This window comes from Herpailurus yagouaroundi, unplaced genomic scaffold (genome assembly GCF_014898765.1).
Source record: "Herpailurus yagouaroundi ecotype Mexico unplaced genomic scaffold, PumYag 210, whole genome shotgun sequence".
NCBI classification, from domain to species: Eukaryota; Metazoa; Chordata; class Mammalia; order Carnivora; family Felidae; genus Herpailurus; species Herpailurus yagouaroundi.
Window position 1 is genome coordinate 6,566,548 of NW_024412441.1, and position 24,597 is coordinate 6,591,144.

The window sequence follows — 24,597 nt, forward strand, 5'->3', positions numbered from 1 at the left end:
ATCAAACCAAGGCGGGGGTGGAGTTTCCCTTTCCCTAAAATTTCCCTACTGCTCATGGCCTCTTCTCTTTTAAATCATCAGGCACGAGCAAACCAGCCCTCTGCGGTAAGTTTTTGTTGGACAGTTGAGTATAGAAGATAACAACTGTAATGTTGAAATACCTATGTTCAAGCTACAATTTCCCCATTTTCTGGCAAATAAGAGCCTCACTTCTCAACTGTTTACCCATAAATTGATCAGAATACCAATAATTATCTCAAAGGGCCGCTACATAAATGAAATGGTAATCTAATCACTATAGCGTTCTCAAACACACAAAATGTCTCGTTACCAGCAAAGGGCACCTCAAGTATCTTCCTCCCAACAATTCTACTTAAAACAAAAGGGGGAAGACTCTCCCCTCTCTCTGTGTTTAGGTACAACACACCTCTCTGGAGACAGCAGCAAATTTTTAGGGTCTAGACAGAACTTGCCCACTAAGAGCCTGAAAAGTTGAAAAGTTAACATACTTTAATTTTTGAAAGGCAAGTTTAAAACTGGAAGAAAATGTGCCTCTAAACAGTGATGATAATACCACTCTTCTAATCTTGACACCCAAAATTAAATTCTGGACTGGAATGAAAAGAAAAAGTGGTAGGGAAAACTGACTGGTTGGTGTCTTGACAAAGGGGAAAGGACATGAAAATACCCAAACCTCAACACTTGGGGCTTCTGCAATAGTGAGGACTCTGTAGTTCAAAGTTTATTAGAAAACAAGTCTAAGAAACATGATTTACAGAGACATTTTAAATATTATTACTGTAGGGGCACCTGGGTGGCTCAGTCAATTGAGCGTCCGACTTTGGCTCAGGTCATGATCTCTTGGTTTGTGAGTTCAAACCCCACATCAGGCTCACTGCTGTCAGCACAGACCTGCTTCCAGTCCTCTGTCCCACCCCCTTCTTCCCCCACTCTCAAAAATAAACATTAAAAAAAGAAAACTAAATAAATATTATTACTGCTCTATAGCTGCTAATTCAAACTCAGCTAACTACCATATAGTAAAAATTATCACTCTACCACCTTTCCGTTTCTCCAACGCTTTCCCACATTTCATCTCAGTGGAAGCTCACTCATCTTTGGTGGCACTTGTTAAACTCCTTCTCAACCAAAAGAGTAATAAACAAGACATGGTGAGGTTAAAGGATGGTGGCACGATACAAGGGAGAGTAAGGATCAAGACTAAAACTCAAGTATCCGGGTTTTCAAGTCTCGTGTTCTGTGTGCTTCACAGAGGGGCTATAAAATATTTTCAGGCATAATACTTGGGCACGTTTAGAAATGACTACAGGAAACTAATTTTAAGAAATATTAATGACCTCACAGAGCTATACAGTGAAACACATCGGTCATTAAAACTGCAAAGCCCCCTTAGGGGCACCTAGGTGGCTCAGTTGGTTTAGTGTCTGACTTTGGCTCAGGTCATGATCTCGAGGTTTATGAGTTCAAGCCCTGCGTCAGGCTCTGCGCTGACAGCTCATAGCCTACAGCCTGCTTCAGATTTTGTCTCCATCTCTCTGTCCCTCCCCTCCTCGCTCTCTGTCTCTCTCTCAAATATATAAAAAAAAAACAACACAAAAACAAACAAAACAAAACAAAACAAAACTGCAAAGCCCCCAAGATTTAAAAATTCTTGGTGGCCACTGATAGACCTACTATGTTAACCTCTGTTAGGTGGTTAATAACTGTTATTGCATTTAATCCTCACAGTAACACTGAATAATAATTACCATCTTATGGATGAGAACACGCTGGTTTAGAGAGATGGAGTAATCCATGTGGCTAGTCCCTTTGTGGCCGGTAAGGATTCCAAAGCTCACGGTCTTCATGCTACACCGAGAACCAAGAGCAGTACACATTTCCACACGAAAGGAAATAGACTCAGTTCCCATCTAGCAGATAGTTTTCATTTTTTTAAGAGCTATTTTTATATCACTAAACTTCCATCCTCTTAAAAGGAAAAAAGAGATAACAATGGAGAAAACTGAACACAATGGAACTAGGGGGAAGGGTGCATTTCTCAGTAATAAACACTTTCTTAAAGCCACGCCCCAAGAGCGGCTGATTGTGCCAAGAAATGGAGTGCTCCCTGTCTTGCCTCCATTAATTATTGTCAAACTTCTAGTGTGGCATTGGTGTGTTCCCACAACAACATGTGCATTTCTGTTCTGTAGGTCATTTCTGATGGGGAAGTCTGAAATGCCATTAATGTGGAGACAAGGATCAATACCAGACCCATATGTGACTCAGAAACAAGCGGTGGTGGTGGTGGCAGCAGGGGTGGGGGGTGGGGAGTGGGGGGGTGGGGAGAAGGTTCCTCTGAGGAAATGCCTATTTTTATGGATCCTCCTGGAAATCATTTTAACAAGGTGGGCACCTGGGTGGCTTAGCCGGTTAAGCATCCAACTCGATTTCAGCTCAGGTCAAGATCTCGTTGTTCATGATTTCGAGTCCCGCATCAGGCTCTGCGCTGGCAGTGTGGAGCATGCTTGGGATTCTCTGGTCTCCTCTCTCTCTGCCCCTCCCCCACTCATTCTTACTCTCTTTCTTTCTCTCTCTCTCTCCCCCTCCCTCCCTCCCACTCTCTCTCAAAAATAAGTAAACTTTAAAAAATAAGCTTTCCTGCTCCTCCCACAACAAGGCCCATGTTCCTGTATTTTGCAGGCACTTTTCCTGTTTCCCTTCCCAAGGTCCCTTCTAGTCCCAAATCTTCAACCACAGCTCCATCCTACATTTCACCCCAGACCCTTCTTTTTTCAGACTCCAAGTAAGGAGTAGAAATTATAGGGCTAAAGAACCACCTCTAGCATCTGACAACACAATTCTAATTGCTTATTAGAGCAACTTATCCAAGCTCTGCCTCTGAGAAGCGGTATGGCCTTGGGCAAATCTGCCTGAGTGGACCCAATGCCTTTAAAGAACAAAGGAGCTGGATGGTGTCCAGGCCACCACTCTGCCTCCACTGTCTGCCCGTCCTTGAGTTTGAATCTATTATACCCTGCAGGGCATCAGGATTTGCAGAACTACAGAATAATCACAATGGCAGCGTTTTTGTCAGAGTCTAGAGATAGAAAAGAGAAAACAAATGTTTCCTAGAGCTAATTTCGCCTCCTTGAATAAAAGAGGAAAACATAAGGGAGGGTTTCTGGCAGGGTGTTTGGGAGGCCCCCTGGGAGCTGGGCCATGCTGTTCCACCCTGGTAACCCCTACTTCCTCAGATACTTTCCATGGGTTTCCAAAGTCACCTTGAAGCCACCTGGAGCAACAGCTCTCCAAGGGTTGCAGTGTGACCAGAGAACCAGCCCTGGGAAGTGGAAGAAGCAGACTCTAGGCCTCTATCTGCCACACACTAGCTGGATGGCCTGGCCAGTTGCTTTTTCTTAGTATGAAGGGATGAACTTCCAGCTATAAAACACAATGTATATGTTAGAGGTTGCAAGGCTTACTAACATGCCTCCTGGTCTCTTGTTCAGTTGAAGAGGAAATGGAGAAAACACACTAACTGGTCTCCACCTACCACTGTGACTGACACTTATGTCTTTGCCTTTTTTTTTTTTTTTTTAATGTTTATTTCTTTGAGAGAGAGAGTCTAAGTGGGGGAGAGGCGAAGAAAGAGAGGGAGAGAGAATCCTCCCAAGCAGGTTCCATGCTCAGCACAGGGCCTTGATGCGGGTTCGATCCTATGACTGAGATCATGACCTGAGCCGAAATCCAGAGTCGGACGTCCAACCGACTGAGCTACCCAGGTGCCCCTGTCTTTCTTTTAATCACAAATGGTTCCATCACACGCAAAAGGCTCTACTTAATATAGATGGTGGGATGGGAAGCATTTATTCCAGTCTCCTCTAATACAATACACAGCCCAACTCACTTCACCCTAAGTCCCCAGTCAAGTGTTAGCTTTAATAAGAGTATAGATGATTCTCGTCCAATTAAAATCAATCAAGAAACAATACACTGTACTAGGTCCTGCCTGGCTCCTCACTGGCTGGGCCCTCTCCCAGTGAACATTTCCCTTTAGCAGGGCTCAGAGGGAAAGGAAGGCACCAACATAAACAGGAGAATGGACTGGAGTCCACGTTCTGTTACTTACTAGTGATACTGGCCTTGGGCAAGATCCTGGTCACCTCTGCCTATTTCTTTCATAAAGCCTAACTGTCCACTTCATTAGACTGTGAGAACTCAGTGAGATCATGCATGTGACAATACAAACTAAAAGCAACAGACCCTCAAGTTACCATCATCACTCTTTCCAAAAATAATCCCCAATTTAGCCAGGATACTTTCCTACACCAGTTCCTTCCTAATGCCCACTGCCAAACTTGCTCCTTCACTCTCCCTCACAGCAGACATCTGACCCTTATCTCCTCGGGCCATCTAAACCTAAACCCCTCCTCCTGGATTCCGATGAAACCCCACCCACTTGCTATGGCTTCTTGATAAGCCATCCAAAAGGCTGGTTTCCCCTTCTGAACTCTAGGACTCGGGGACCGTTCACTTGGTACTTGATCATATGTACCTATTACTATTAATTCGCTCTTTGCATTTGTGCAATTTAGACTGCAACTTAATGGTGCTTTCTTCTGTGGCCATATTTAGAACAAAAGCAAATACTCCCAAACAAACAATATTACAAACAACAGGTAGGTTCTGTGGCCAGTCCACAAAATCCCATTTCAACAATACATGCCAGTATGGCTCTCCTAACAAAGGCTTTATGCAAAACTCACTCAGAGCAGTTCAATGTGGGATTTAAGGCTTAACAAATCTCGTGGTAAATCTATCTTCCTCACCTAGCTCAGCCTGTTCTGGAGTTAACGGTGGCAAAGAAAAAAAAAATCCTTTTTGTTGTTGTTGCTTTCTCTTCTTTGACACTGATTAACAGAGTAAGAAGACCGAATATCAGGAAAACAACAGGCAAGCAAAAACCAGTGATATCTGCTATTGGAAATGGCAGGCAGAGGTGTTCAGAAAACCTTGTCCTCTCTGGGTCAGAGGTGAGTGCCCTGTGTGGCAGGAACCGGGCAGAAAGCTGGCAGTCTTACTTAGAACCATCCCTCACTGCTGAGGCCCATGGAGGAAAGGGGGCAGGCACAGGCAAGCTTCAACCCTGGGTTATGACCCGTGGGCCCCACTTCACCAAAGTCCAAGCCTGACAGCATTACTCCTGAGGCCCTAAGATCTGGGACCACTGACAGAATGACTGGCACAGCTTCTGTGCTCACAGCATTTATGTGCTCAGGTGATGTTAAAGTTAAGGGTGGGTCTGTATTTTTAAGGGAATTTTAAAGCAAGCAACGCCTGTATGAAGAGCTATAAGCCACTGTCATTTCAGAGTAAGATATTGAGGAAAAAAATGGTTTTCTTTGTCATCAACCCAATCCCACCCAAGTAAGAGAAGCTTCCTAGTTCAGTCTCAAAGTTTCCTCAATGCTCCACAGGCTGACATATTTAAGGCAAACAAAGGGACATTTCCAGACATGGATTCTGTCCAAGCCTTGACCAAAGAAAGGGATTTCTGCTCTCTTGACGCTCCCAATACAGCAGAGTCAAGTGCCTCGATAACCGAATGTCTGAGTGATACTTGCTCAAATGTAACTCAAATTTTATTGAGTCAAAATGCAGGATGGGGTTAGGGTAAGAATTATCTGGAGCTGTTGTTTCTCTGAACTTTACTCAATAAAAATCAAACTTTCTCCTTTGTAAAGAAGGATGAACTGGCTCCATAGATCTATTATATTTAAATACTCTAGTTCCTCCTATATTCATCTGTTACTCACCGTCAACCTGATGGTAAGGCTGGGGCTAAAATGCTGACTGAGATATAGGCCCAGACAGAGGGCAAAAATGTTACCCAGGGTTTGGGACCACTGGTGCAGAAAGCCCAGAGCTCACTAAATGCTATCTGACCATACACATTTAGCTGTGGACAAGAATTTACCCAAGCCTGGAAGCTCTAACCACAACTCATTAGTTCTGTACTCTGAATATGCAAGGATTCTTTGGGGCCAGACCTCAGAGAGGTCATCTGCTGCAGGGAGGGTCTCTAACTTGAGTCTCTGGCAGCCTCCGCGGCCAAGAGCAGAGAGTAGTTTGCGTCCCGTCCAGAAAGTTCCATGAAACAAATAAACCATGGGGCCAAACAGGCTAAAAAGTCTCAGTTCGAATGAACAAGAGTCTTAGCTCACTCTATCTATGGTACCCTTATTTTTGGAGTAAGAAGATTAATCAGACTGCCCAACCTATAATCAGGGTTGGCTGTGAGGAACAGATAATGAAAGAACTCGAGGCACTTGGGGCTTCACAAAGGGGTATGTTATTGCTAAACACCATTTCTAGCACTGACTGCCTAAGAGGTTGGAAATGGCTCCCATTTTCTGTTTTTCCCCATTCCTACTCTCCTAGGCCTCTGGATGACTGCAAGAAAAAGAAAAAGAATAATGGAAGAAGAAAAAGAAAAAGAAGAAGAAAAAAAGTATTGCTAACAGCAAATAAAGAGAGGAGTGGGACCCACACATAACTAAGAATTATGCTTTGCTGGTTGCTTTCTTTTTCCCTAGTAAAGTTTTTGTTGCCCTGTTCAGAATAAATGGTAATGGGACTGATCCCATTTATTATGTGGACATTATCAAGGACACGATCTTCTTGGTATTAAAGAACCATGGACCTTCAAAGGTGAATACTTTGCTCCCTAGAGCCTGGAAGACTCGACCCTACTGGAACCAAAATAAAAGTTCAAGTTAATTTTCATCCATATGACCTTTAATGATTTTTAGCTACTTTCCAAACAACATTCCAAAAAATAAAAAATAAAAAATAAAATAAAATGAAATAAAATAAAATAATCATACTAAGTTAAACATTGAAGAAGGGGGAAAAAAAGTCTGAGAAGTAGGGGGAAATGTCTGGTTACAAAAGTGAAATTTAGGAGTGCCTGGCTGGCTCAGAACATGCAACTCTTGATCTTGGGATCGTGACTTTAAGCCCCATGTTGAGTGTAGAGATCACTTAATAAAATTTTTAAAAAGGGGAGGGGGTGCCTGGCTGGCTCAATCAGTAGAGCACTCAATTCTTGATCTCAGGGTTGTGAGTTCAAGCCCCACATAGGGCGTGGAGCCTACTTAAAAAAATAAATTCAAAAAATGAACAAAAAAATAAACAGGAAAAACAAAACCAAAACCAAAAACTATATTTAAAGGTGCATATCATGGTAATTCTATCCTAGGTTCTCACACAGGCTCACTTCAAAAAACAAGTCAAGGGGCGCCTGGGAGGCTCAGTTAAGCATCCAATTTCCACTCAGGTCATGATCTCACAGTTAGTGAGTTCAAGCCCCGCATCAGGCTCTGTGCTGACAGCTCAGAACGTGGAGCCTGCTTCAGATTCAGTGTCTCCCTCTCTCTGCCCCTCCCTGGCTCACTCTCTCTCTCTCTCTCTCTCTCTCTCTCTCTCTCAAAAATAAACATTAAAAAAAATAATAAAAAAAAATCAAAATGCAATAAATGAGGGGTCTTACATCCCCTCCACACGAGCCCAACTGCCCCAACTCCTACCCTATATACCACTTGTGAGGCAGCCATCATGGGCTGGAACAGAAGCTCAAGTTTAGCTTGAGTTTAGTTCTCTAGTTTAGCTTGACCCACAAACTCTCAAAGATGAGGTAACAAGACCTGCATCTTGGGGAACAAAGCACACAGACAAAACTCACTACAGATGAGACAGGGCTTGCCTCACTATCTTTTAAAGGGCTCTGTTCTTGAACGTAGGAATGCGAGAGAGAAAACTCTGTGCCTTCACCCAAGCTCAAGAGGCAATTCTGTTGGCAGGCTAATAATAGAGCAAGGTACAACCTTAGCCCCTTGCCTGTGGTCAGAGGTGTGTGGGTCGGTCTGCCTACAGACCCATGCGGCTGTCAAGTTACAGGGTGGAGCTCAAGTTAAAAATAAGGCTTTCTGGCAGCCCTGCCAACCACCAGCATCATATTTTCCTGGTGATGTCACTACAGATGTGGGACTCTATCCCTGGGCGTCAGTTTTTGGCTCTGTCCCACCACCACCTATGGAACTACATGTGTTCTGGTACAATATAGCATCTATTTTCAAACCAAGGCGAGACAAAACCTGTTGGGTCAGTTACAGTGACTGGTTTATGGTTCATAAACAAAAGTCACATCACAGAAAGCCAGAGTAGCTCTGAGAAACAAAATGGGAAGAGAATTTTCACTGTAGGCTGACAATTCCCCTGCCCAAAAAGGCACAGTGAATTCATCAGAAGCTGAGTTTCCAAGATGACAAAACACCAGCCTCTCCTTCCACCCCCAAAATATGAAGTATGCAGGGAAGACAGCAAAAAACATCAAAGACTACTGAATTCAATTCCTGCCACCTTGTAACAGCAGCTCAGATTTTCCAGAGAATCAATAAGAAACAGATTTAAAATTATTCCATGATCTTGTGGGATACAGATTCATCCTGGAGCCAGTGCCTACGTCTGGCCCTTCCATTTCCAGTGCTGTGCCCAGTTTAACAGGGGACACCAGCCAAGATCTTTCAGACCAAGGGTAGTAACCTCACAAATTACCAGAAGGAGGCTGCTTTATTACAGTTCAAAAATATCACCCAGACTCACAATGGTACACAGGAGCTTTTCCCAACATACTCATCTCACCTATCCAGATTCTCGTTCTCAAAAATATTAGTCATTAACTGCAAAATTCATCAGAAAACACAAGTCCACACTTGATTTTTCAAAAACATTTTCCGGCCTATGATGCAAAGTCACTTAATAACATTCCCACTTACCAGTCTCTCTCCAGAGAGAACTTCCAGTAGCTTGATGAGCATCCGTCCATCTCGAAGGTCAGTGTACAGGTCTGTGATCCGGCAGGACACCCGGGCGAGGTGGGAATTGACCCACTTGGTGAAGGTCTTCTTCTGCACAGCTTCACGCTCATCTGCAAGCAGAAGAGAGCTCGTTTTACCATCAATCACATGGCAACAGCAGCTTTGTGCTAGCAGCGTCACAAGAGCCCAGCCAAAGGAAGAACAGGAAAACTCAACTCTAACTGAAACTGCTACTTAGCTTCTCTGAATCATGATAAACGCTTGAGGAATGTAAGAATCATACAATCCTTGAACATCTGAGCCCCTATGTGTACCACCAGCAGAATATTCTTGCTCTCATTCATTTCATTTTCTCTCATCTCTGTTGAAGAGTCAAGAGGATACAGCAGATCACAGTGGGGTCCTGTGCAGCCCTGCCCCGTAGCATAACATTTGGTAAAGTTTCTAATGTGTATGTTACAACTACTATTGTTCCTTCAAAACATGAGTATTAGGGAAGCACACAGTACAGGGAGGGACATGGGGTAAAAAAGCTAAAGCAAGAAATTGCTTCTCTCATATACAAAGGATCAGAAGATACGGGGTGCCTGGGTGGCTTAGTCGGTTAAGCGTCCAAATCTTGGTTTCGGCTCAGGCCATGATCTCACGGTTCATGGGATAGAGCCCTGCATTGGGCTCCAGGCTGACAGCGTGGAGCTTGCTGGGGAATCCATTCTCTTCCTCTCTGTCTGCCCCTTCCCCACTCGTGCTCTCTCACTTTTTTAAAAAATTTTTTAATGTTTATTTTTGAGAGAGACAGAGACAGAATGTGAGTGGGTTGGGGCAGAGAGGGAGGGAGGCACAGAATCTGAAGCAGGCTCCAGGCTCCGAGCTGTCAGCACAGAGTCTGACAAGGGGCTCAAACTCACGAGCTGTGAGATCATGACCTGAGCCGAAGTCGGATACTCAACCGACTGAGCCACCCAGGTGCCTCAAATGCTCTCTCACTCTTAAAATTAAAATAAACTTAAAAAAAAAAAAAAAAAAAGAAGACAAATTCACTCATGACCTTGATCTGCAATGACCCTCTCACCTGCTAAATCACACACCCATGAACAACAGAGAAAATGGCAGTCAATGTGGTAAGGTACAAAGAGATCTGGCCAGGCACTGGGAGAGCAGGGCCTGGGCCCAAGGTTTCACCAAAAATGTGCTGAGATACTGTGTTCAGTGCCCCCTTCTATAAGAGGACTGGACAGCTGTAATCTCCAAACTACAACCATTAGTTGAAAAGGCAACTGCTAGGGGCACCTGAGTGGCTCAGTCAGTTGAGTATCCAATTCTTGATTTCCGCTCAGGTTATGATCTCATGGTTCCTGGGATGGAGCCCCACAACGGGTTCTGTGTTTATGACACAGGGCCTGCTTGGGATTCTCCCTCTCTTGGGATTCTGCCTCTCCCTCTCTCTTTGCTCCTCCCCCTACTCATGAGTACACATACATTCTCTCTCTCTCTCTAAAAATAATAAACGTTAAAAAAAAAAAAGGCAACTGCTAGTTTATGGTCTAAAGTGTAGTAGTAGTACATCCAAGTCATCTAGGAAACAACACTAAGTTTTTCAAGCCTCAGTGATCAAGTTTTGTCCAATTCAAAGCCTAAAACTCTAGACATATCAGCCCAACAGGCTGTTGAAACCTTCAACAGAGATCCACATAACATGCCCTGTACACATTCATATTCACTGACTGTTTTCTATAGAGATACCCTTTTGCCAGTTACTCACCCCACTTCTGGTTCTGTAGCATAAATTTACGTCAAAAGGACCCAAGATCTACTCCCTCCAGTGTAAGCCCTAACTCACCAAGACGTCTATGCATTAATCTACAAAAAAGGGAGCAGACCCCAATAATTTTTATGTATTTCGCCACCAGTTGGTGACAACTAAAAAGCCACCCTTGTGGACAAGGGCATGTATCTGGTGGCCTGGAGATACTGGGTTCCCGGCCTGGCCGGAATATCCCGGGAGTCTGCCTGGAAGGCTTTGCTGAGGCCTCCAGCCATCCCTCCACAGGAAGGGGGCCAGGCAGAGACAACACAGGACAAGCCTGTATTGCTGCCAGCCTGGCAGGTGAGGCGGCTGGCCACCTGCTGCAATGAGCAGCTCCTCCCTGCCCAGCCTTTCCCTAAAGGAACAGTCCGTCCAGCAGAAAAGAGGGCCTTTTTAAGGGACAAAAGCCAACCCAAAAGAAAGGATCAGAAAGGGCAGGATTGGGGGAACAAGAAAACGGTAGTAAGGGGCACAGTTGCAGATGAGAAAGGAGTTGTACCAATAACATCATGATAGGTCACACAGAGAAGATCACATGCATTATTAATCACACAATCATCATGATGGATGGCAACTTCAAGACACTGACACAGGGAGCTGTATTTTTTTGCCAAAGGTTGGCTGTTTTGAAGAGGAAGTCCAAAGCAGAATACATAGACATTAAGTACATTTCAGAGATGGCAAGTAACTCCTGGTTCAGACGTATTAGGGACAGCTAATTTTTCAAAAAATTCTAATACATTTTATGTGCTACACTGGAGTTAAAAATGTCTTTAATAAAGCCCTTGATGGGTTTCGAAGCTGTTATTCAAGGGTTTGGGCTCAAAGTCACTACCACACCCAACCTATCAAGGGAACAAGATCAAAATGAAAACCTGCTTAGATTATGGTATTTCTAAATAAACAAGCACAAAGGTGTTCCTCAGCCAACTGTCACTCTTTTAGATAAATCTCACATTACAAAAATACTCCTGGCTTCCTTGAGGTTCTGAATTCACAGGTTCCCTTACAAACAAGGAGATTCGAAGGATTTGCTTCTCAAGACAGTAAGTACACTCCCTCACTACCCAGTTCTGGGAGTTATAGTCGAACCCAGACCCTCCTCCCCCTGAAGTGGGCAGAGAGGTCATAGGTGGGGCAGAGAACTGAATGGAAATAAAACAGGCTGAGGATCTGTGTGAGGAGGGCTACTTCCATCCCCAGAAACTCCAGGAAGGAGGGGGAAAAGAAGATGAAGAGAACTTAAACAAAAACAAAAGGAAAAGAACAAGCCCTTGCTTTCTTGTCCTCGCTCCTGTTTCCTCTTTCTACTCTCCCCACACAGCTAAAGAGCAGGCCCCAGATCACGTAAGTGTGCTAGAAGAGTCACATAAAGCCTAAGTTCCTCTGGCTTGCGCCACTGCTCTGGAAAAGACATGGAAGATTCCATCCAAGGACTGGACCACAACCAACACTCTTATGACACACGAGGGGCAGGAAACGGGCTCAGCAGTGAGACACAAAGTCCAGTCAGCTTAGTGTGTCTTCTGACAATGGAGGGCCTGGTGAACAACAAACACTTCTGAGGCCGGAAGGAGGGAAAGGGAAGGAAAGAAATCTACCCAGCAGCCTAGCTGAGGATGAGGCTGTGTGTCCTTGGGGACCCCGTCCTTTGTTCCACCCTTCCTGGGAAGGCACAATGACATCACCCCTGCACTCACAACCCAACGAGACAGGGGCAGATTAAGCCAGATGCCTGCTTGAGGAGGAGCAGGAGGCCCTTGGCACAGATGATGGAAGACAGTCCAGAGGCGTGTTTCCAAGCTCAAGCTGCTGTCACTGTGCCAGAACTGTGTGAGAAAGTGGTGGGAATAGCTGAGAAATGAGAGACCATTTCAGCTCTACGGGTATGAGGCAAATCTGGTACCATGAAAAGGGAGCCCTTGCAAACTCCATATTGATTTGGTTATTTACAGCAGTAGTTCTCAATTCCCCAAGGGACATTTAGCAATGTCTGAAGACATTGTCCCGCCCGGGGGTGGGTGCTACACTGGCAACTAGTGAGTAGAGGCCAGGGATCCTGGTAAGCATCCTACAGTGCACAGGACAGCACCCACAACAGCAATCATCCAGCTCAAAATGTCAGTAGTATCCAGGTTGGGAAATCCTGGTGTACACATCCTGGTCTTCTGCCAAAAGGAGTTGGCATTTGTAGTGTCTCAGACTGCACTCCCCAGAGAGACACCTGACTTGGGGTGCTGTTCATTTCACTATTCTCTTAGCCTACACCCAAGGTTTTATGACCCCGATGGTCTGCATGTTGGCCGCAGCAGGAGAAATTCTCTACCCTCAACCCCACTCATTCCACAAAGCTCTTGCTTACTGCTTCCTTGTAAGAAAGAGCAGCAGCAGCAGCAGCAGCAGCAGCAGCAGCAGCAGCAGCAGCAGCTGTGTCTGCCTCCAGGACAACCAAAGGGTAGGGCCCAGTGTGACAGTGGGCATTTCTGTACCCCAAGCCATTTCTGTTCTCCTTGTACCTTTTTAGGACCTTGTAAGTGCTGTTAACCAAGCCAAATCATGCCTGCATCTGCTGATGTCTGAGCCTGACACTGGGGCAGGTTTAGTGCCCCCCACCCGCCCTAGCCCTGCCCATAACCTGGTAAGTGCTGCCTCCAAGGAACAGGCACTTCCATAGCTCTGTTCCCAGTGAGTGTCTCTCAGGTATTTGTTCATCCCCCTCCCACCCCCACCATTTATTTATTTAGAGGGACTGACCTAAGGTCGCTCCAGCATTAGATGAGAGGAGGTCAAGTGCACAGCAAAGTGCCAGGCTTGTAACTATCAGCTTCTTCTGCACTGCCCCAGTACAGCAGCACTCTCATTAGTTCAAACCATCTGAGATCCAGTATCATGGAGCCATATGCTCTCAGGGTAGAACAAGGCTTTGAAAGTTATCTAAAACAACACTCTTTTTTAAAAGCAAAAAATTCCCTTCTACCACACCTGGGCCAGCTATTTAAAAATCTCAGGAAGGGCGGGGGGAACTTTGTATGTGTACATGGCAAGAGGTTAACAGTCATACAGAAGAAAACAGCTTCTTTCCTTTTTATTAAAAAAATAAGAGCATTAATGTGACTTCCTGTGTCCCAGGTACCTATCTACATGCTTTACAATCCTTGTAATCACTCTATGAGGTAGAATTAGTAACTTTCCAGATGGGCTGGTTCTAAAGCCTGGGTTTTCAATCATGTAATAATGCCTCTAGCACAACATTAAAACAAAAACAAACGTGTCCATGATACAAGATGTAGAATCACCCACCATCTCACCATCCTAACTTAAGTCCTTATTTTGCCAAAGGGTCTGCTCCATTACTGGGTAACTCCAACTGTGTCCCTAGCAAGTCTAGATATGTCTCTATGGCCCAGCAAGGCTCACTCTACCCACAAAGCTACAGAGAATATAGGTCTCCTCACTCCTCCACATAAGGGCCTTCATGTTAAGCAATCCTCATTGATGCCTCTTTGCAATGAGCATCATGATGTGGTAGGCAGAGTGGAAACCAAGGTGGTACACGAGGACGCTACCACCTCTGGCAGCCTGGCATCAACTCATACCGACCAGTGGAAGTCAACCTGCAGTGTCAGCAGCCCAGAGACCAGGAATGTGGTGAACCAAGTGAAGAAAGGGCAGAGAGAACCAGCAGCCCCTCACAGGAGGGGGTGTGGTGAGTCTACATGTCAGTGCAGGAGTAGGAGTCAGAAAGGGCTAAAGTGACTCCCAAAATAAGCCTCCCAGAACTACCAATTCTACCAAAATGTCCTCAGAACAGACCCCCAGAACCAGAAGTGGTTCCGGGTGAGATCTAGCCAGCTAAGTCTTTGTCCGCACAGACACAGAGAAAAATTAGCCAACCACCTAGAAAATGAGGACTATTGAGAAGCAGAAGAGAAAACCCAACCTTGAGTGAGAGGCAATCCCTAGAAGCAGTGAACTGTAGGTGAAATTCTACTATGGTGACCTTTCTTGAAAACAGAATTTGACAAGATGGTGTGTCTGCAGTAACACCATCATGCATCCCAACAGCAATTTGCACTTTGTCTGCACAGCAACTCTCTCAGAGAGGTGGGACACAAGAGGTATCTCCACCAAAGCTCAAGGCCTGGTGAGCACAAGGGCTGCTCTGCAATGCCAGCCAGTAGAGGCACAGCTGACATACGCTGGGTGTCTCTGGGCGTTGCTCAGTCTCTTCCATTGTTTAGTCAAGTTAAGACCAATTATTATGCATGGCTATACCTTCTTGAAGTATCTAGATTCACTGTCTTTTGGTTTTGATAAATAACTTGAAATTTTCAGAAGATGGCTTACTGAAAAGGGATGGAATATTTATAACAGAGAAACATACTTGCTTATTTTTAATGAATTAATTATTTAATTAATTTGAGAGCAGTAGAGAGAAAGATCGTGCAAGCAAGTGCGAGCAGGGGAGGGCAGAGAGAATATTCCAAAACGCCAGGCTTGAACTCATGACCGCTGAGAACATGACTGGAGCTGAAATCAAGAGTCAGATGTTTAATCAACTGAACCACCCAGGTGCCCCCATACTTGCTTAATTTTAACCTTGGCTGTGACTATCCTTTCCATCATCAGCCCCTTTGAAGCACATAACTGACTTCCATGCTTTTTGGGGAATGGCTACTACCAATACCATAAGACTGTAATGCTTCAACATTTATTTACTCTGGAGGATTTGCTACAACTAGAAAAATGAACACTGTGTTAGTATAAGTTAAGCTAGAAGATATAGAAATAGCTTTGATGAACAGAAGGGCATTGTGTTATGGAAATGATTGTATAGCATCTTTCGGCAACACCCTGTGCATGGAGTGCTAAACACGATCATATTCACCATATGCCACAATTCTGGCTATGAAAAGGGATGGGAGCCAGGGATGAAGAAAGGCCTCAAGGCATGGAACATTTCTGGATGGAAAATAAGGGAAACACAGAAAAGGAACTAGCAAATGACCCATGCAGTATTCCCCCAAAGACTAGATTTATACCTGGCTGCAGAGAATAGATCTTTCTTCTACTTTTCAAATAGTCTGAACCTGCTGGTATAACACAAGAATATTTTCTTCCCAGGATCTTCTTCAAGTGTGCTAAGATAGTGGCCTATCTTAAGGAAGAGGTGGCAATCATGTACAATTTTTCTTTGTACAGACTCAGCTACGTTAAATGTAGATGTGGGTTCACAGTAGGAATGGAGAAACAAGGACAGAAGTTGAGAAGAAATCAAAAGGAGGCGATGAAGCAATCATGCCTTGAACACTGCTCCATGGCTGGCTATTTGAATGGACATTATTGTATCTATCTGAGTAATGACTAATCAATCAGAAGGTCAGAGTATTAACAAGTTCCAGTCTTTATGAGGCACCTACTGTATGCAGAATTCTGTGTCTCAGTCAAAATCGAAAGTCAAAAAATAACAAAAGTAGTACAGGATCAGTTGCCAGGAGAATGACTTCAAGATGTATTTCTGGGTGTTTGGAAGAAAAAGTTTACTACAATTAGGATGGCTTCAGGCCCACCCCCTTCAACAATTTCTGAAGTCTCCTGCCTCATGCTTTTCTCATTCTTACCCACCTTAAATATCACTGCTGTGGTTATCTCCCCCAAATAGCAGTTTCTCAAAGTTATACCACTGTACCAAAACCTTCAATGGCTCCCAGCCATCCACAAGAGGGTCCAAATCACTGAGCTGGGAGTTCAAGAGTCTGGAACAGCCTCTCTTGAGGAGGCACATGCTTCCTCTGGGATCCTCCCTGACACATGAGCTCTGTGTTCCAATCTGACAGAGCTTCTTCTGTTACACTCTGAACTCACACCTTGCATATCCCTTTGTCCTACCTTTGCTTACACCATTCTCCTAACCTAGAGGGCACCTTCTCCTTTAAGACCCAGACCAAGATAAGCTCTTTGAGGGGCCATTCATTTGATGGGATGTGAGGTCTTATCTTTTTTTTCTTTGTACATTTATTTATTTTTGAGAGACGGAGAGAGACAGAGCACAAGTGGGGGAGGGGCAGAGAGAGAGAGACACACAGAATCTGAAGCAGGCTCCAGGCTCTGAGTTGTCAACACAGAGCCCTACTCGGGGCTCGAACTCACAAACTGTGAGATCATGACCTGGGCCGAAGCCGGATGCTTAACCGACTGAGCCACCCAGGCGCCCCTTATGTCTTATCTTTTTATCATATATCCTGTGTCCTTTATTTCCTCAACTAGCCTGTAATTGTGCCCAGGGCAAGGACTCAATTCTACATCTGTTTAGTGCCATATGCCTGATAGAGCACACAACAAACATTTGTTGAATGAACCAGATTTCCAGTGCCCAACAAACAGGCACACTGATAAATCCTGCTGCTACTGGTGATCCTACTTAAACTGTTCAAGAAAGAAATTTGAAATCACGTAGACAGGCCTTAAGAAGTTAAATGTTATCATTGAACAGCAACTAAAAATCTTTTACAACTGAATTGCTTCTTGCAACTGTTCCTCAATGTCTGATAAATGATAAAAATGTAATTTTGTGGTATAGCCTTTCACAATAAAAGGGGTCCAAAGCTAACCTAAAAAGTTTGAAGTTTTTACTTCTTTCCTATTTGTTTTGTGACAACTGCCATCACATACCTGTACAGAACAAGGCAGCAAAATACATAAGGGTGTAATTACAACATTATTTTAACATGACCAAGTAGGCCAATAGTCACAAGACTCAATTTATAATAATTTTAACAATTTATCCATTAAAGCTCAATTCTGGAGTTATTTTTAAAAAAAGCATCTTAATTCAAAACAAAAGACTACAGAAGGGTGGAGTTCCCATGTGTGTCTTGGCTTGAAAAAATAAATAAATCATTTCCCATGAGCAACATGCAAAATACACACAGCCGGAAACCGGAAACAGGCAACTGGCTGTATTGATAATAGAGAATCGAGCTGTTATCTTGAAGCAGCAAAAGGAAGGAAACTAATCTTCTGACTAAAGGCCTCCCTGTGACGGGTTAGTCTGCGTGCGGGCCTTTAATTTATGTTTGCTGATTTATATATAAATAGAACTTGAGTTAAAATATTTTTCCTAACAGTTTAACCTGCTTTGTGGACAAAACACACGTAAACATCTGTTCTAAATGCATGTACAGCAAATATGCAATTCTCTGCTAACACTTAACAGCCTGATACGCAGACTACAGAACAACTGTGAACTCTATATAACCCTGCACCTAGGGTTTACATCCCTCAGGCAGGCCCTGCCTGGAGCTTGCGGCAGGCCTTTCTTTTGAGTAGCCCAGCCCAGTTTTGCCAATGGGGAAACTAAGGCACTGCTGGGGGAGACTCACAATAATGAACTGAATAGACAGGCCAATTCCCAGTGATCTTGCCTCCCTGTCGCGGTCATCACTTCAAGGTGAGCCCCTTAAAGTCACAATGCACAAAAAGTTAAGACTGTGGATGAGGCTAAGGTAGGGATGATCTGCGAAAGCAAATGGCCAAAGCAACACCACTAATTCGTTTCAATGAGAGCAAAGCTGAGAACTAGGGTGAATTAAGTAGTGTAAAATGCCAAAACCAGGAGAGAAAATTAAATGCCTTAAAAAAAAATAGAAAAATTTACCTTATATGTGCAAACTAAAAACCAAAACAAACGAATGAAACAAAACGCAGACACACACCCATAAATACAGAGAACAAAGTGATGGCTGCCAGAGGAGGGTGGAATGGGTAAAACGGGAGAAGGGGAGAAGGGAGGTTTGGCACAGGGGACATAGTCAATGGTATTGTAAGAGCTTTGTATGGTGACAGATGGCAGCTACACTTGCAGTGAACACAGCATAACCTACGGAGTTGTTGAATTGCTGTGTCAACTATACTCAAAAGGATACACACACGCACACACCAAATTTATCAAATCACTGATTTTAATATTTATTTTAAAATACCAAAAATGTTTCACAGAAAAAATATCAGTAAATGATAAAAGGAAATGATTGGTTCCAGTGCAAAATAATCTATCAATGAAGCTTATTTTAAGAAAGAATGTTATTTTACTAAAAATTTAAATTGCACATAATTTTCCAGGAACACAACTATTAAATAATATCAGATTTCATTATACTGTTTAAAAAATTATTTGGTCAGTACCCTGATTCATATTGGTGATTCTAAAAGAATTACTGTAGCTCCCATCGTAGCAACAATAACATATTAAATTTATTGAGCCCATTTGCCAGAATCTCTTCCGTTTTAAATCTATCCATTTATTTAGACCCATTGTTATTAGATATATTAATTATTATTCCCAGTTTACAGGTGAAGAAATGGAGGCATCAGGTGCCAAAGGTTATATAGTCATTAAGTGATTATAATCAACAGGTTTCTTAAGCTTCCGGCAATGGGATTATGATGCATGTTGAGTAACACCACCTCATATATTTGACACCGAAAATACACTTTTCCTCCACTTAACATTTAACATAAATGCAGCGTGGGGCACCTGGAAGGCTCAGTTGGTTAAGCGTACAACTCTTGATTTCAGCTCAGGTCATGATCTCGCGGTAAGCAAGTTCGAGCCCCACTTCGGGCTCTGCACTGACAATGCAGAGCCTGTTTGGGATTCTTTCTCTCTCCCTCTCCCTCTGCCCTCCACTGCTCCCATGCTCATGCGCACTCTCAAAATAAACTTAAAAAATTAAAAAAAAAAAACAAACATAAGTGCAACTTAATCTTTGGAAGTTTGGGGCTGTAAATGTGTTTTGGTGAAAATGTTTCTGAAATTTGTTGCACGTCTTCATAAAATATGTTTATGTTAATAAAATATGATAAAGATTAAAAAAAAAACCAAGAAACAGGACCTGATAAAGAAATACTCAAGAAACCATTCACTAAATATGCCTGAAAATGGATGGCACACTGCAAAAGTGTGAGCCTACTAACCGCTACTGTCTATCTTTAAGGGACATTCTGGCACAAACCGTCTGCAACTGCAGCCAGGGAGAGTCAGCAGGACCAAGGATGAAGTCCTACACGGCTCCTACGCACTGGTAGATGCTGTGTTAGGGCCAGTGTTAGCTTCACCTTGCTCATTAACATATTAGCTCTAACTAGATGAGGCACAGAAAGATTTTGGTGATTTGCCTGAGGGCATGTGGCTAGCAAAGGCACAACCAGGATCAGAACGCTCATCTCTGTGAACCCTGAAAAATCCCAAAGCTCCTACTCACACGATCATCCCACATTGCTTGCGGAAAATAACATCTTACCTCCCCCAAATAACACCCATCCACTCAGGTCAGCTCCTTGATGACTGAAAAGATCAATTTAAAATAGGGACAAGCAAACTTTGACTTATAGCCTGTTTTTGTACAGTCAAGGGGCTAGCATGTTTTTATATTAGGGTTGGGGGGGCATTTTACGGGCAACATCAAAGGAGAATGAGGAGATATGACAGAGACCCTATGTGGCCCTCAAAGCCTAATATAGTTACTGTCTGGCCCTTTACAGAAAAAGCTTCATCAATTCCTGGCTTAAACATTTTTATACTGTCATTAGTCCTGTATCCCCTTTGTTAGCTTCCATTTTCCAATCAAAACTAGCTTAGCAAATACACACTGAGTGCTTGCTATAAAGAAGATACCACACTGGGGACCATTTGAATTTCTACTATTAAACGGGCAGACAGGTTGATGTGCCACATTTTTTTCCTTTTTAATTTGAATTACTAGGACTCTGTCCACATGTCAAATCAGCCAGGGTGTGAACTCTGGGCCCACTTCCCTCCCTAGCTGAGGTATTCTTCTGGCCACCTTGAAAAAAAGGATTAACAGTGCTAACCCAGCAGTCAGGAGGGACACAACACAGTGGGCACACAGGCCAGAACTTGAGGTTGTACCTTCATTTCAAAGGATGAGCAAAAGCCAGGAGGCTTCAGGCCAGATTTCCCAACTTCCCACTTCCTCTATGCACAAGCTTCAGGTACACTTTATTTGCCATCACCTCTCCTCCTCCAATCCTCCCTGGAAGAAAACTAAAAAACATGAAGTCCCAGGTAGATTAGGGTAATTTGTAATATCCTCAAAAGGTGGAAAACCTTGGAACTAAAGAGGCACCACTTTAAGTATTCAGCTTATATGGGAGAATGCTAACATTAATACAGACTCACGAGGAGAGAATTTTTTAAAGGGCAACAACTATAATGGGTACACTAAAGAATTTATAAAGGTTAATTCCATTGCAATATATGAGGGGGATATTATCTGTATCTTTTCTTAGCAACAACTAAAGAAGCAGTAAATAATGTATCCTAACCAGGATATCATATGGCACACAAATTTACTTGTAAAAATAAAATCCTTTACTTCAAGAGCTAAAGGTAGTTTTTTATTATAGTAGCCTTGGGATTAGATTAAGTGGAGGTGGTGAGAGAGAATTAAAATTTATTATGTTTTTTTCATGCAATGCACAAAAAAAGTAGCCACACTGTTCTGTGGATCATGCAGCTGGTCTAAGCCAGTATATTAAAGATCAAGTAGCATGTACCCTGGCCCCTGCTTAGGATTTTCTCTCTTCTCCAGTTTCCCGGAATTCTCAGGGTCAACAGTGCAAGGAGAAAAACAGAACTCTCTTCCACACACTAGAGTCACATTATTGTAAGAAATTCAAGATTTCTTGAGAGGATACAGCCCTCCCTCAATGCTTTCAGAAGGGCTGATGCTGCCAGCAGGCTACTGCACCAGTTCTAGCCACTCAGGACAGTTTCTGACAGTTCTATTTAAAGAGGATGTCCAACTCACCTCTAATTTATTATTCCAAAGAGCAAAAGTCCAAGAAACTTTTTAAGCCAGAAACACAAAAACAAGAAGGAGGGGACAGTCAAAAACCTACATGTCATCACAAAGCCATCTCCTTTTCACGGATGGTATAGCATTTAGTACAATGATCATTTCCGAAATCAGTTGTGGAAGTGCCCTTCTAAGATAATCTACCATGGAAGTCCTCCAACTATGGTTCTATGTGTAAATTTAATCTGCAAAGTATTACTATTTTGGAACAAAGAATGTTACAGGGATGCCAAGGTATCACTTGGAACTACAGAATTAGGACAATTTTCTAATTAATGGGAAATTATATTTAAAAACAAATGAATGTAAACACAAAAGAACTTAGAAATGGGGGCGCCTGGATGGCTCAGTCGGTTAAGCATCCAACTTCAGCTCTCTCTCTCTGTCCCTCCCCCTCTCCCTCTCTCTCTGTCCCTCCCCCACTCATACTCTCTCTCTGTCTCTCTTAAAAATTAAACATTAAAAACATTAAAAAAAAAATTTAGAAACTGACTTCCGTCCTAAAGATCATTACAAATTAGTTAACCAAACCACTCCGACAGAGAATATGACCCGCTGTAGAAACTCAGAGTTGAAATGGCAGATTGGGACGTTAAATAAAACTGTTTCAACTTCAAGGCCAAACTCCAAAATTGCAGTTGTATATGCAAGTAAGCCCAAGGTTTCATGTACTGGGGATGGGGGAGAAATGTTCAAATTACAGTTGCATATCAGAAAGAACCAACAGTTGCGACAAGATTTTTTTTTTTTAATGCATAATGTTGTAAAGATAAGCTGTTTCCTGGGGCGCCTGGGTGGCGCAGTCGGTTAAGCGTCCGACTTCAGCCAGGTCACAATCTCGCGGTCGGTGAGTTCGAGCCCCGCGTCAGGCTCTGGGCTAATGGCTCAGAGCCTGGAGCCTGTTTCCGATTCTGTGTCTCCCTCTCTCTCTGCCTCTCCCCCGTTCATGCTCTGTCTCTCTCTGTCCCAAAAATAAATAAAAAAACGTTGAAAAAAAAATTAAAAAAAAAAAAAAAGATAAGCTGTTTCCTGAACTGAACTAAAAAATTTCCAAGTTTAACACTATTTTGTAAAGTGATATGTCAGTGCATCAAACCAAAATTTTCACTTTTCATGGAGTATTCTTCATTCAGGAAGTAATTTACTGAATGATAAGCTCTGACCCAATCCTTGGTTATAGATTTAAACTCAGCCAACGATTTCACTGCCTAAAAAATTATTCCTTGTAGAACAGCATATGTTTTATTTTAATGTTTATTTATTTTTGAGAGAAAGAGACAGAGGGTGAGTGGGGGAGGGGCAGAGAGAGCGAGAGAGACAGAATCTGAAGTAGGCTCCAGGCTCCTAGCTGTCAGCACAGAGCCCAACGCATGGCTTGAACCCACAAACTGAGATCATGACCTGAGCCGAAGTCAGACGCTTAACCAACTGAACCACCCAGGCACCTCAAACAGCACATGTTTTACACATTAGTACCTGACATTCAGCCATATGGGCCTCTTCGTTTTTTTTCTTCTTGAGTTAATCTGTTAACCAGTAAGCAACCATTTATTGAGTAACAAGTGTGAAGGCACTGGGAAGGGTACCTAAAAGCATTAAAAGTCCTCTCTTAAAATAGTTAATGAGAAATTTTCAATTCCTTGAGAATTCACAACATTAGATAATTGATACCCATATTCAACCACCATTTAGTTATTTTTAGGATATATTAAAATGAAAAAGAGAAAGTTATCACTCACAAGACCAAACACTGAAAAACAATTCCGGTAACTTCCTTTGTGGCTTTACTCAACCTCACACATAGAATGGTTACACAAGATTTCTTACAAAGCCAAATAATACAGAGTTTTGGCGCGCAGATCTTTTAAGTACACACGTACACTACCTTGTTTTAATAAAGGAGGACAGAAAACTTGGAGGTATAAATGACCTCAGATTTAGCCCCTATGGTGACCTAGTCAACAGGGTGGGTGGCACCAAAGAATCCCTCACCCTAATCAACAGAGGACAGGACAGTTGAGTTTATACTATTTTTTTTTTCTTTAATTAAAACCTATTTTTCATTAATAGGAATACTAATCAAAGCTTTAAGCACAATTTTGTATAAGACAATGCACAAGGTGTAATTATATAGTATTACTTAACCCAAATGCCAATCTCTCCCCACAACACGGAATGCATATCTTTACAATACCCCAGAGTGCGCCCCCACACACAGGACCACCACCTCGGTTGTTCCGGGTCTGTTCCTGTCTCTATGAGGCAAGTCTTTACCTCCCATCCCACAGCTTTGGGTACTTGTAACAGGTGTGGGGGCCTTGCTGTTTGTAGTTTTGCAGGTTTGTGACATGATGGTGAAGGGTAAGGCAACCCTGTCACAGGAGAAGTATTTCTGCTAGTTACCTAGATATGCCTGGGAAGCCAACTGCCATGGCTGATTCGTTCTTGAGGGACATTTTATTGCTTAATGAAGACTTTAGCTGTTTCTCCTCAATAGCCTATATAAAGATAGTAATCTTGGAAACTGGGTGGGAAGGGCTCACAGCCCATAGATGATGTTCCGCTAAGGTGGCAAAAAGTTCCACCTACAGGACTAGGTGGAAGTAGGCAAAAATAAACTAATTCTACTCCTTGGACTTGAAAAACAAATCCTGTCACTTACTGAAAACATGAAGAAAAGGGCATACTAGTATGTGGTTGGTGGGAGGATAAATGGGCAATATCAAAACTTAAAATACGCATTTCCTCCATCTACCAATCACACCTGTAGAGTCACTTTCCAGAAATGCTTGTGCAAGCACACAAAGATGTATGAGACACAGATTGCAGACTTTTAAAAAAAAACTAAAAAACAAACAAAATGTTTATCAGTAACAACAAAAGAGTAAAGACCAGAAACAACTAAATATACATTAACAGGTTGATAAAGTAAAATATGATGCATTCATGTAAAAGAATAGTCTGTACGCATTAAAAAGAGTAAGGGAAATCTGCAGCATACAGGTTTAGGGAGACAGCCATGAATGAA

The 24,597-nt window shown here is 43.0% G+C and overlaps 1 protein-coding gene across 4 annotated transcripts in view; it reads right to left on the minus strand.

The window, feature by feature from the left end:
* Positions 1–24,597, minus strand: part of SPTBN1 (spectrin beta, non-erythrocytic 1) — a 199,741-nt gene that overhangs the window by 64,158 nt on the left and 110,986 nt on the right. For all 4 annotated transcript variants that reach the window (XM_040453723.1, XM_040453724.1, XM_040453726.1 and 1 more), the window contains one exon: positions 8,841–8,992. In XM_040453723.1, the coding sequence (XP_040309657.1) occupies positions 8,841–8,992 (152 nt within the window). The remainder of the gene's footprint in view (positions 1–8,840; positions 8,993–24,597) is intronic.